This window comes from Sus scrofa, chromosome 7 (assembly GCF_054392235.1).
Source record: "Sus scrofa isolate SSC_HxYL_T2T_F1_AM1 chromosome 7, Sscrofa_HxYL_maternal_Yorkshire_Landrace_v2.0, whole genome shotgun sequence".
Taxonomy (NCBI): domain Eukaryota; kingdom Metazoa; phylum Chordata; class Mammalia; order Artiodactyla; family Suidae; genus Sus; species Sus scrofa.
In genome coordinates this window covers 62759784-62771957 of record NC_139389.1, presented here as the reverse complement: position 1 = coordinate 62771957, position 12174 = coordinate 62759784, and the positions used below count along the sequence as shown (strand labels likewise).

At 51.1% G+C, this 12174-nt stretch overlaps 2 protein-coding genes across 4 annotated transcripts in view; one reads left to right on the top strand and one right to left on the bottom strand.

The window, feature by feature from the left end:
- LOC146401622 (uncharacterized) overlaps nt 1–3362 on the bottom strand; it is a 33691-nt gene extending 30329 nt beyond the window's left edge. Inside the window, exons 1-3 of one of the 2 annotated variants that reach the window (XM_084966972.1) lie at nt 3127–3362; nt 2814–2965; nt 2142–2261 (exon numbers count right to left, since the gene is read on the bottom strand). The gene's annotated coding sequence lies outside the window, so the exon portion shown is untranslated. The remainder of the gene's footprint in view (nt 1–2141; nt 2262–2813; nt 2966–3126) is intronic. The other variant, XM_084966969.1, reaches the window with a different exon arrangement.
- A 170-nt stretch (nt 3363–3532) lies between these two features.
- LOC106504436 (myeloid-associated differentiation marker) lies at nt 3533–6968 on the top strand. 2 transcript variants are annotated; one of them, XM_084966968.1, is made up of 2 exons: nt 3533–3757; nt 4599–6968. In XM_084966968.1, the coding sequence occupies exons 1-2, from the start codon at nt 3694–3696 to the stop codon at nt 5072–5074; spliced, it is 540 nt and encodes a 179-aa protein (XP_084823094.1). In that variant the 5' UTR covers nt 3533–3693; the 3' UTR covers nt 5075–6968. The 2 variants fall into 2 exon arrangements, with proteins under 2 accessions (XP_084823094.1, XP_020954613.2); XM_021098954.2 differs by having other exon boundaries at nt 3533–6968.
- The last annotated feature ends 5206 nt before the right edge of the window (nt 6969–12174 follow it).

Here is a 12174-nt window from a genome sequence, read left to right as displayed (position 1 = left end):
ACTCCCGTTTGGACCAGGCTGAGAGGGGATGCCAACCCCAAGGGGAAATCCATACCCACTAAAGAAGGAAGCTTTAGGAGGAATGCAGGCCACCCTTCACAAACGTTTGAAATAGGGTCCTGCGGGGGCAGCCAACCTCCATCTAGTAAAATGAGGACATCAGTGCTGCTACCTGAGGCTGTGGCCATTGCTTATTGCCCAGGGCAACAGCTCACCAGGTCTCCTGGGGTCAAAGTGACTGGCAGGGCTGCTGGGAATCAGCTAATGGCAGCCTCAACGTCCGACCTAGCCTGGTCGGGCTTCAAGGCTGTTTACCATGAGGACGAGAAAGAAGGGCTCAGGAGCGGGACTCACCATCACTGCCTCTCACCCTTGCTGGGAGATGAACACCTGGGCGTCGTATTGTTTCCCGAGGCCTTGTAGACCCAGGGCTCAGCATTTCCACAAAGGTCTCAGTATGGCTCAGATGCCTTATTCACCTTGACTTGGCCTTTCCTCAAAGGGACCCATAGACAGAAAACTACCCAACGCATGACCAGGGTTTGCCTGGTCTGTGCTGAGAACACTCCCCAGGCTGGAAAAGCCTCTCCAAGGCCCAAAGTGCAAAATAAAGGAATGTGACTGTTAGCAGGCTGGCAGATAGGTCTGTGGAGTGTGGGCCAACGGCCCAGATGCTTGGGTAACAGCACAGCTGCTCTGCAGTGATTCTCCCCACCCCACCCCCCCGTCACCCTTGGCCATGTGAGGAGACTGGTCTAATCCCACACCTCACAGCTGGGTTGGGTCTGGCCTCCAACCACGAAGGTATTTATCTCTTTGTCCTGTGCCATCATCTGTGGAAATAGAGCTTAGGATGGTTCCTAACTCCAAGTCCAAAGCTTCAAAGCTCTGAAACTTGTCAAAGGATGTTTAAAATTCATTGGGTAACAAAACATGACATGAGAAGATATGAAACACTTCATGGTCTTTATTTCTTTCACTTGGTATGAATGTTCAGAAGTACAGCTGCAACTTATGATGGAGCGTGATAAGGTGAGAAAAAAGAATGCCTATATGTATGTGTAATTGGGTCACCTTGCTGTGCAGTAGAAAACTGACAGAACACTGTCAACCAGCTATCAGGGAACAAAATAAAAATAACTTAATAAACAACAACAACAACAAAAGTGCAGTTGCAGAAAGATTACTGTGCTTCACTACAAGGTATTTTCAGACACCAGTGGGTGTCGTGTTAAATTGAGGAGATGTACCATGTCACCTGGTGAGGCTGAAAATTTCTGAATTCTGGAGTATGAACCAATGGTTTTAGAAAGGGACTGTGGCTTGTGCTACTAACGCCATTTCACAGATGAGGACACCAAGGCTCAGGGATTTAGTGTTTCCCTAAAACCCATGACTAGGAGTGGGAACCCAGACAACTGTGCCAAAGCTGTGGGTTTGAGCCCTGTGCTCTCCAGCCCAGCATTGCAGCAGGGCCCGTGGGTGGGAGCCCAGGACCAAAGATGGCGGCTCTGGGAATCCAGGACCCACCTCAGGGCCACGGCCTCCTTCACAGAAACCCTGAAGGGGTCTGGCCTCTCCTCCCTGCAGCCACCCCTAGAAGGAGATGCCACCTGAGGGGACACAGCCCCACCCAGAGGAGGGCAGGTGCAGAGGTGAGCAGGGAGAGGCCCTAGGGGAGAGCAAGGCAGTGGGGACAAGATGACATGGCAGGGGGAACCGGTTTGCTCCCTTCCCCCCAGGTTTGCCTGGACATGTGCCTCTCCCCAGTTTGGGAAGGAGACTCCAAGCCCATTACTCCAAGGTGGAGCCTCATGGAGGAAATGCAGACTCCGTGGACATGAAGTCTGGCTGCTGAGCCCCAAAGCTGCCATCCAGGTGGGGGTCTGGAAAGATCTGGGAGTAGTACCAGCTGAGGGGGGATGTGTCTGGCCTGGGAGACTGGTTAGCAGCTTCCAAGCTGGGAAGCAGGGATTGGAGATGAACGAGGGTGTTGCGTCTGGATGACGTGTGATGTGGAGCCGTTCAGGGCATCCCAGGGGAGCAGGTGTTGGCCGCATCCTCCTGGTGGAGGCAACCCGCTACCTCCCAGGCTTTGTCTAGAACCCAGGGCTGTTCCTGGGCTGTCAGCCTGTACTCACCAATGCCTGCACACGGGTCCAGCTTGGGCAGTGGTGTGAAAAACAACGCGAAGGACCATTTCCACCATTTTTTGTGGATCATCTCAGTACAGAAGCCTGGCTTTTTCCAGCTGGGTAGGTCTGAGATGGAAAGCAGAGTAGAAGTCCACTATTAGCCCACTGGCTGCCCTTGGGCATTAGAGCCTCCCACAGGGACCTGTCCTAAAGGAAATCCACCCACCGCCCCTGTAGGGCACACACACTGGCCAAACCCAGTGGCCTGTCAGGTGCCAAAGGCAGAGACCATCTCACACCTTGCTTCCCCACACACAGGGGGAGTGGTCAGTCTCTGCCAGGTTCCCCAGGAGTCCTCCTCCTCCCAGAGACGGGCCATGGGAGGCCAGAGCCCCAGGCAGCCCCATCAGGCCCTGGGAGAGAAAACACAGCAGGTTCAGTCCCCTGGAAGTTCAGACCCACTCTCATCCTCGCTTGACAGCAAAGAGGCCTTTGGAAGGGGAGCAGGCTTCTCACATTTGCATAAGTAATTTCCTGTCCTTGTTGGAAGAATCCTTTTTATGGAGCAGCAGGAAAGCCTGCACCTATGGAATCTCCTCCCACTTACCCATTCTAACTGCAAAATAGGAACTGCGAGACCCTTTCAGGGACCAGCATTCTTCCGAAGGCAAAACATACCTTGGCCAGGCTATATTACAGTAAATACTCGTTCACTCCTTTTGTCTTGGTCATGGGCTTATAGCTAGGATCGTGCCAATCTGCTCAGACGTGTCCCAGGGGACTTCTGGAAGGGATGGAGGTCCACCCCCACTTCACCTCGCTTTCTTCTCCTGAACAGATTTCAAACAAACAGATTCTCCCTCAGACAGAGCCGGGTCCAGAGGGCCAGACTGCCATTGCCCAGTCCTGCAGTATCTGAACTGACCCCCAAAGGACAAAGGGCAACGAAAGTGCCTGAATGGGTGGGACGGGGGCTCCAGGGTGCATATACCTGGACGCACTCAGTCAAGAGCATGGCTGCTCTTGGAGTTCCCGTCGTGGCTCAGCAGAAATGAATCTGACTAACCTCCATGAGGACGCAGTTTCAATCCCTGGCCTTGCTCAGTGGGTTAGGGATCCGCTGTTGCCTTGAGCTGTGGTATAGGTTGCAGATATGGCTCAGATCTGAACTACCTTAAGCCCTGAGTATGGCTCTAAAAAGAAAGAAAAAAAAAAAAAAAAAAAAAAGAAAGAGAAAGAGAGTAAGAAATTAGAAGAAAAAGACAAAGCACTGCTGGTGCTCTGCTCCTGCAGAGGCCAGTTTCCTCCTCTCAACAGAAAGTGAAACAAGCTGTGGCCAGGGAGTGGGAGGGACAGGAAAAGTTCCGGAAAATAACAACATCCGCGGCTGCTGGAACATACCTACAGATCCTCACCACCCAGCAGGTGAGCCCAACCTACCCAGTGGCATCTGGGCCTCAGCCCAAAGGAGGTGGAGGGACCACGAGCCTGGGGATCTGACTCCTGCCTGGATGGCCAACGTGAGTCACCCAATTCAGGCTGATCACTCAAGAGGCCAATGCTGAGAGAGAAGCACTGCATCAAAGAAAAGCAGCTTTATCTTAAGGAAGCCAGCAACCCAGGTAGAAAGTGCGTTACTGTGGAAAAGAACCAACACCCCAGCTTTCAGCCAGGATTCCTCTAGGAAGGGAAGCAGGGAACCGCTGCAGGCCATGACCTGAGGGTAGGCTGTGCTGCTGCTTTTGGAGATGTTTGCATTAACCAGGAGGGTCCTGGCTGGCTTTTAAAAGTGGGTGTGATCATGACATGGTCCAGATCAGCACATCTGTTCTAGGGGTCGGTGGTCCTATATTTCCGGAAAAACAAGAACAAAGACAAATCAGGGCTGACCAGGCAGAGGGAACTAGGAACCAGCCAACCCGGGCACTGTGTGTATTAAGAAGCCTTTGGTGCTCAAACTACAGGGTTCCTACAGCGGTGCCGTGAGCATCCTGCCTGCCCGCATCACCATGTGTGCTTCCTCAAGGCTGGGCTCCATGCCCATCGTGAGCTTCTTCTTCCGCCTCCTGCAGCTGCTCTTCATCTGCGTGCCCTTCTCCCTGGTGGCCAGTGAGGACGTTCTGAAGGGGGACATCATTAACTGGTGCATGTCCATCTGGTGTTTCTGCTTCACCGTGAGCTTTTTCATCTTCCTAGTGGAGTTTTGCGGGCTCCAGTCCCACCTCCCCTTCTCCTGGGATGGATTTCTCTATGCCTATGCCTTTAACTTCGCCATCGTCTGCCTCACAACCTCCATCATCTTCGGCACCGCCCACATTCAGTTCTTGTCTCCAGGCCCCACCCGGGACCGCGCCACCACTGCCACAGCTTTCTCCTGCATCGTTGCTGTGCTTTATGCCATTGAAGTGGCCTGGGTCTATGTCCGTCCTGGTGATATATCCTGCTTTGTGCCCACCTTGCCAGGCATGCTCCGGAGGCTGGAAAACATTGTGGCCTGTTTAATCCTCACCATCAACAGCAGCCGCTCCCTGTACCAGCACCAGACAGCCCTGGAGTGGTGCGTGGCCGTGTATGCCATCTGCTTCATCCTGGGTGCCGTGAACTTCCTGGTGAATGGGTCTGACTGTGACAACGACAAAAAGCTGCCTGTCCGTTACCCCTGCTTCCTGCAGGGACAGACCGTGCTCTCACTCCTCCTCTACGCCAGCGCTCTGGTCCTCTGGCCTCTCTACCAGTTCAGTGAGAAGTTGGGCGGCCAGCCCCAGCGGTCCAGCGATGACAGCTGCAGCGATCACCACACCTCTTTCGTCTGCATCTGGGACCTACGACTGACTGTGACCATCTTGACAGCCATCAACCTGCTGCTTTACGTGGCTGACACAGCGTACTTGGCCCGAGAGGCTCTTGTAGGAACTCAGGCTTGGCAAAAGGGCTTATGATAACCTTTCTCACTGGAAGCTTCTTTACTGGTGTCCTCTGAAGGTCCCTCTGTCCCTTCTCACGTCCCTCCCCCTCATCCCAGCCTCTTCTCTGTTCCCTTCCCTTCTTCTGCTCTGTCTCCCTCCCTCTTTTCTCTGGCTGCCCACACTCTGCTTTGCCTCTTTCTCTGTCTGCTCTCATCTTTTCTACATTTTCTGCTCTTTGGTGCTTTTCTGGTCTTTTGTCTTCTCATCTCCTGTGAGCTGACCACGTCTTCCCATGTTTCTTCTCCTGATCACTGGGGACCCGGAGACGTCCTCCTTCTCTGCCCCTCCCTCCTCCTAAGGTGCTCAAGGCACATCACACAGCCCTCTGTGTAGCTCCTCATACCCCGGGCCTTGGGAGGGCTCTTGTTGCCAAAGCTGCCTGTGCCCCTGGCTGTGCCCTAGGTGTGGGGTGTGTGTGGATTTGGGGGGTGGGGTGGATAGCTAGGGATTGGGCCCCCTTTTTCCCAGTGGAGGAGGTGTACAGTGCACCTCTCCTTTGAGTTAAGGTCTGCAAAGCTCAGTAATATCTAGTGGCAGGAAGCTTCACACAGAGACCCTCTGAGGCCCACCTGAGACTGGCTCCAGAGTTTGTGCAGTCTTACCAAAATCCACAGTGGGCTCCGAAGAAGCCAGGGGTGAGCTCCTTCCATCCCACCTACTCTCTGGGGAATCAAAAGTGGAGCTGGCAATGGAGCCCAGGGTCTTTAGGACAACTGTCTGGAGCACTTTTGAAGGTCAGGGACGTGACCCTCCTGCCTCAGTGCTAAAGGCAGCATGTCCTGCCTCTGCAGGGAGAAGCAAATGGCCACTGCCAGCTTGAAAGCTGATGTGAGCCTGGATATTCTTTTCTTGTTTCTGGCTAGGAGGGCAAAAATGCTGGGTGCCCCTGTTCTTCAAGGAGAAATTTCTTTGCAAATTCTCTTGGGGTGGTGGCTGGGCTGGGTGGGGACTGTTGCTGCCACAGTCAAAGAAACCGCTGGGCTTGAGAATGTTTTTCGTGTGCCTCTAGCCTTCTGCTGTGGCCTCCTGCTTCTCTGAAACTCAGGCATAATCCAATCTCTAAAATGTACATAGTTATTCTTCTTATTCCCTGGAACTTCTGCTTCAAATCAGCCCTTCTGCTAGACATAGAGAAAAGCCTTTTTCCTGATCCCAAATCCATCCAGTTCCTTATGTTTTAACCTTTTAAAGGTGAAAGAAAAACCACAAACCCCACACATCACCAAACCCTAATTGCCTCCAATGTGCCTAGAGCTCAGAAGAGGCCTAGAAAATTCCCAGCCTCCCCCCAAGAGTCCCTCTCTGAGAGCCCCTCCCCCAGCCTCCCCTCCCCCTGCCCAGCCACAGCCTAGGGAGTGGCCCAGCCCTGGGAAACTAGAGTTAGGCCCCACCCCAATGCTCTACATCCTGTCCTCTAGCTCTTGAAGGGGCCCTGCAGCTCCTAGATGCCTCTCTCTTTAACGTGTGGGCTTATGTGCTTATCAGTGTGTGTGTGTGTGTGTGTGTGTGTGTGTGTGTGTGTGTGTGTGTGTGTACACGTGCATGCATTGAGATCAGCAGCACTTTTTAGTAACTGGGGGCCTGGAAGTCACCCTAGGCCTTCTTCCTCTTTTACTCTCAGCCACAAAGCCCTAGAGCCCAGCATCCCAGTGTCAGCAGGGCAGAGGGCCCAGGGCAGCAGAGCTGTGGGGGAGGGGAGGGGAGGGACCCTCATGGCTGCCTCTCACTCCTTTGCTGGGAGGAAGCAGGAGCTCCTCACCCAGGGGCAGGTTGGGTGGATGGGGAGGGCCCAAGGAGGTGGTCCCATGGCAGGAAAATCTGAAGATGAAATGAAATAAAATGCATGTGTGAAGGCAAGGCAAGAAAATATGGAGTGTAAAATGGGTCTCTGTGCTTTGGCCCTCCCCCCTCCCCTCCAGTGTGCATGGTGCCTCTGCATTCTCTTGAATCAGACCTCCCCAAAGGCAGAAACACCTGCTCACCCAGAAAGACACATGTTTCTTCTTCTGGCATCAGTCCCATATCTCTTTACAGCCCTGTTTACTCCTGACCTTGTTCATGTCACTAGCTAGAGGACTTGTATTTGGGCTCTTTTACAAGATCCTTGTTCTTGTCTTAATAAGTGTGTCACTGAGCCTCTGATCAAAACAATCATGACCAGGTGACGTGACAGGGTTGACCTGATGTCTGTGGTTCTGTAAGGTCCATGGTGGTAACAGTGGGACTCTAGGTGTGGGAAGGAACAACAAAAGGGAACCATGTCCTAGAGCCTGACGGACCCGTGAGACAGGTGCTCCAGAGGCTTTTGGCGGCAGGTCACAGGACCAGGTGAGTAATACACCTGAGAGCCTATGGATGGAATCCTCACCTGATCCGGGATGAGCCTCCCTAGTGCCCTGGACAAGAGGCTAATAAAATGCTTCCCACACCCTGGTTGAAATAGAGCCTGAAAGGTAGGGGATGGTGAAACAGGAACGTTGCCCACCACCCAGACCTACAAGAATCAAGCCATTAGCCTCTGCAGTCACTGACTACAATCCACCCTGGATGGAATTCAAGGCTAAAATCAGGATGAGACACTTTGTGCTCTGGCAAAACTGGTAGAACGGGCCCTCAGATCCTTAGATATTTTCAGGAGAAATTTGTAGGAACCCAGTGTCATGCATCTTCCCACACTTAAAAAAGCACTACAAGTCTTAACTTGTAGTGTTCCTTACTTGTAGATGTCTGTTCCTTTGAAGAGCTGTGACGTTGCCAGGATGTGTGCCTGGTGCATGTACCCCTTCCCCAAAATCACATACACACTGGCCTCCCCCCTTTGCTCTTCAGAGCAGATCTCAGAGCTTTCTGAAGGACTGTCTCCCCAGTTATAATCCTCAGTTTGGCTCAAATAAAACTTCCCACTTCTTTGATGATTGATAATTGATTAGGGTTTCATCAACACAAGCAAGTGTGCACAAACAAGTGTGCACTCCCCAAGTTTGTGGGCAGAAACCTCAAATTCCTACATTTTCCTGAAGCAAACTGAATAGAACCTGGAACCTCACTTTCCAGGAGGATGGCGATGCCTCTGTGCTTCAGTAGAAGAATTGCCCTGGAAGTTCCCACTGTGGCTCAGCCGGTTAAGAACCTGACTAGGATCCATGAGGATGAATGTCTGATCCCTGGCCTCACACAGTGCCTTAAGGATTCCACAGTGCCTTGAGCTGTGGGGTAGGCCACTGGCTACAGCTCCAATTCCTCCCTAGCCTGGGAACTTCCATATGCCATGGGTGCAGCCCTAAAAAGACAAAAAAACCCACCAAATGAAAAAACAAACAAAAATTACCCCGGAATGGGCTGACCTGAGGCTCACTGTCTAAATCTCATGGTTCATGAGAGGGACTGCTCCATCCCTCCTATTTGTTGGGGGTCAAGGGTCCTTTGTCACGATTCCAAGGCAAGGGCCAGTCCCCTCACCCTGGAGCTCAAAACAGACTGCTAAGCCCTTAGTTTTGCCCCATCTTCTTGTCATAGAGAAGGTGTCGCTGAACCCCAGGGAGGTGGCAGGACTTGTCCACAGTGCCCCTCTGTGTGGCAGAGTAAAGATGGGACCTAGGCGTTCTGGTTCCCAGGCAGCTGTCTTTCCACGCTGCCTGTTCTAAGTGTGGCAACAGCAGGATCCTCAACACACTGAGGGAGGCCAGGGATCGAACCCACATCCACAAGGACTCTCTCTTGGGTTCTTAACCCATTGAGACACAGTGAGATCATTAATACATTACCTTTTAAGAAAATCCAATTTCAGTGTGAAAAACACATCCAGTGGAGAAGCAGGTCCGGGGGAGGCTCGTTGGCCAGACAGTCTCCATAGTCCCTGCCTCTGGGATGGGCAGGCTGGGGGAGGGGCTAAGAGATGCCCACACAGGCCTGTCTCCAAAGGCAGGGGAAGGGAGGGGCCTGGGGTCCAGGGCTCTGGGGAGGGGGAGCTGTGGCCCCCAAGCCCACCTGCTGGGTGCCCAGGCCCTCCCCCAGCCCTTTGGCATCACAGTTGATGGAGGAGCCCTGTCTGAAGGCCTCAGATGCTTCCCTTGCTCCTGCCTGGCCTGGGCTTCCTGTCTCCCAGGGCAATGGCCAGAAGCTTCCTCATCAGCAGGCAGCCAGAGCTGCCCTACACACAGCCCAGCAGGTCAGAGCCTCCTCTAGGCAGCAGTGGCTCCAGCTGCCGCCAGCCCCAGACTGTGGCCTGAGCCGCATCCAGGACAGAGCCCAGGGCACAGATGCTCCTATTCTCTGGCTCTGGACAAAATTCTTGGGAAATCATGGAACCAACCTTCCGCAATCCATCTTTGAGAGGAGAGAAGAGGGGCCCTCCTTCCTTTGGGACCTCTCCTTATACAAATTCCTTAAGGAGAGCTTGTGGTTATTTCTGGTGCCTCGGGGAGAAGGAGGGACTTCCAGATTGTTTTGTTTTGGAAACTTGGGAGAGGCTGGCCTGTCCCCAGTTGTCCCCCATCTCACCCTCTGCCCTCCTCCCCCAGGGCCTTGGCAGCCCAGCTTAATCTTCTCCTCTCCCACAAACTCAGTTTCAGCTTTGTTCTTAGTGTCAGGGAGAACGTGCCCAAAAACAGCACAGGAAGACATAGTTGTCTGACATTTCATGTTGGTTCGCTTATTATCCACCTCCTGCACTAAAGTTTCAGCTTGGAGATGGGATTAAGATGGCGGAGCTCAGGAGTTCCCATCCTGGCTCAGTGGTTAATGAGGAACCATGAGGTTGCAGGTTCCATCCCTGGCCTTCTTCAGTGGGTTAAGGAACTGGCGTTTCCGTGAGCTGTGGTGTAGGTCAGAGATGCGGCTCAGATCCCATGTTGCTGTGGCTCTGGCGAAGACCAGTGACTACAGCTCCCATTCAACCCCCAGCCTAAGAACCTCCACATGCCACTGGAGTGGCCCAAGAAACGGCAAAAAAAGAAAAAAAAAAAAAAAGAAAAAAGAAAAAAAGATGGCAGAGCTCAACTTCTAGCCTAAAAACAACAACATTTACAAGCAAATGCTGAGCAATCTTGAACCAAATGGACCAGAAACCTTCAAAAAGATATCCTACTCCAGAAGACAAAGAGGAGGCCACATCAAGAGGTAGGAGGGGTGGTTATATGATATAAGCAACCCCATACCTCCCTGTTGGGAAACCCCACAGACTGGAAAGTAACTAGTTCACAGAGACTCACCTACAGGAGTGAGAGTTCGAACTCCCACATGTGGGGATCTTGCACCTGGAGAAAGAGCCCCTGGAGCATCTGGCTTTGAAGGCCAATGGGGCTTGTGCACAGGAGCTCCACGGGACTGGGGGAAACAGAGACCCCATTCTTAAAAGGTGCACACAGATTTTCACGTGCACTGGGTCCCAGGGCAAAGCAAAGACTGCAATCTGGGTCAAACCTGACTGCAGTTCTTGGAGGACATCCTGGGAAAACATCTTGTTGTGAGGGAAGGACATTGAAAGCAAAGCTCTAGGGAATATTCAGCAGCATGCATTTCTCTGGAGGTGGCCATTTTGGGAAAATCTGGCCCCACCCTTCAGCACTGAGAAGCCCCAGGGCAAAAAAAAATCCAGGTGGGATCAGAGCCCAGCCCCTCAGCAAACAGGCTGCCTATACAGGCTACCCCCCAGGCACTCAGCCACCTCTAATCCCATCCAGAGACAAAGCCCCACCCACCAGAGGGATAGGAATCAGCTCCACCTACCAGTGGGAAAGCACCAGTCCCTCCCATCAGGAAGCCTACAGCAAGCCCCTGTATCAACTTCAGCCACAAGGGGGACAGAACAAGCAGGAAGAAGGGCTACCACTCTATTGTCTGCAAAAAGGTCACCACACCAAAAAACCATAAAAATAAAAAGACAGAGAACTATAACTCAGATAAGGGAGAAAGAAAAAAAAAAAACAGAAAAATAGCTAAGCAATCAGGAGATGCTCAACCTCCTGGAAAAAATGTTGATGCTGAAAATGATGCAAGACATTAGAAATAAACCAGAGGCAAAGATGGATAATTTTCAGAAAACACTGAGCAAAGAAATATAAGATATAAAGCTTAAACAAGAAGAGATGCAAAATACAATAACTGAACTAAAAAATTCACTAGAAGCAGCTAGCAGCAGAATACCAGAGACAGAAAAACGAATAAGCAAGGTGGAGGACAGATTACTGGAAATCAGTGATTTGGCCAGAAGAGAGAAAAGAGATTGAAAACAAATGAAGAGAGTCTCAGAGAACTCTGGGACAATGTTAAATGCACCAACATCTGTACTATAGAGGTGCCAGAAGGAGAAGAGAGAGAGAAGGGGACAGAAGAAAGACTCAAGGAGATAATGTCCAAAAAATTCCCTAACATGGGGAAGGAACCACTCACTCAAATCCAGGAAGCACAACAAGAACCATATGAAATAAACCCAAGGAGGAACACCCCAAGACACGTATTAATCACAGTGACCAAAATTAAAGGCAAGGAGAAAATTTTGAAAGCAGCTAGGGAAAAGAAACAAATAACATACAAGGGAATCCTGATAAGGTAATCAGCAGATTTTTCAGCAGAAGCTCTGCAGGCCAGAAGGGAGTGGCATTATATACTTAAGGAAAGGAAAAAAGAAGAAAGGAAGAAAACACCAACCAAGATTAGTAAAGGTATATATACAGTAAAGACACAAAATCATCCATGCACAATTATGCCACCAAAATCAGAAATCATGAGAAGAGGTGGGTACAAATGCAGGACACTGGAGATGAACTTGCAGTTAAGAGACCAACAACTTAAAACAATCTCATATATATGTAGATTCTTATGTCAAAATTTCAGAGTAATTGTAAGCCAAAAATCAACAATAGATACACACACAAAGTAGAAAAATCAACTCAAATACAACACTAAAGATAGTCATCAAACCAGAAGATGAGAGAACAAGAGAAGAAGGGAAGAAAAAAGAGCAACAAAAACAAATTCAAAGCAATTAATAAAATGGCATACATATCAATAATTACCTTAAATGTTAATGGACTAAACGCCCCAACCAAAAGACATAGGCTGACTGAATGGAT

What these genes read in the sequence shown, in the direction of transcription:
- LOC106504436 (XM_021098954.2), top strand. Translation starts at nt 4,145, where the DNA reads ATGTGTGCTTCCTCAAGGCTGGGCTCCATGCCCATCGTGAGCTTCTTC.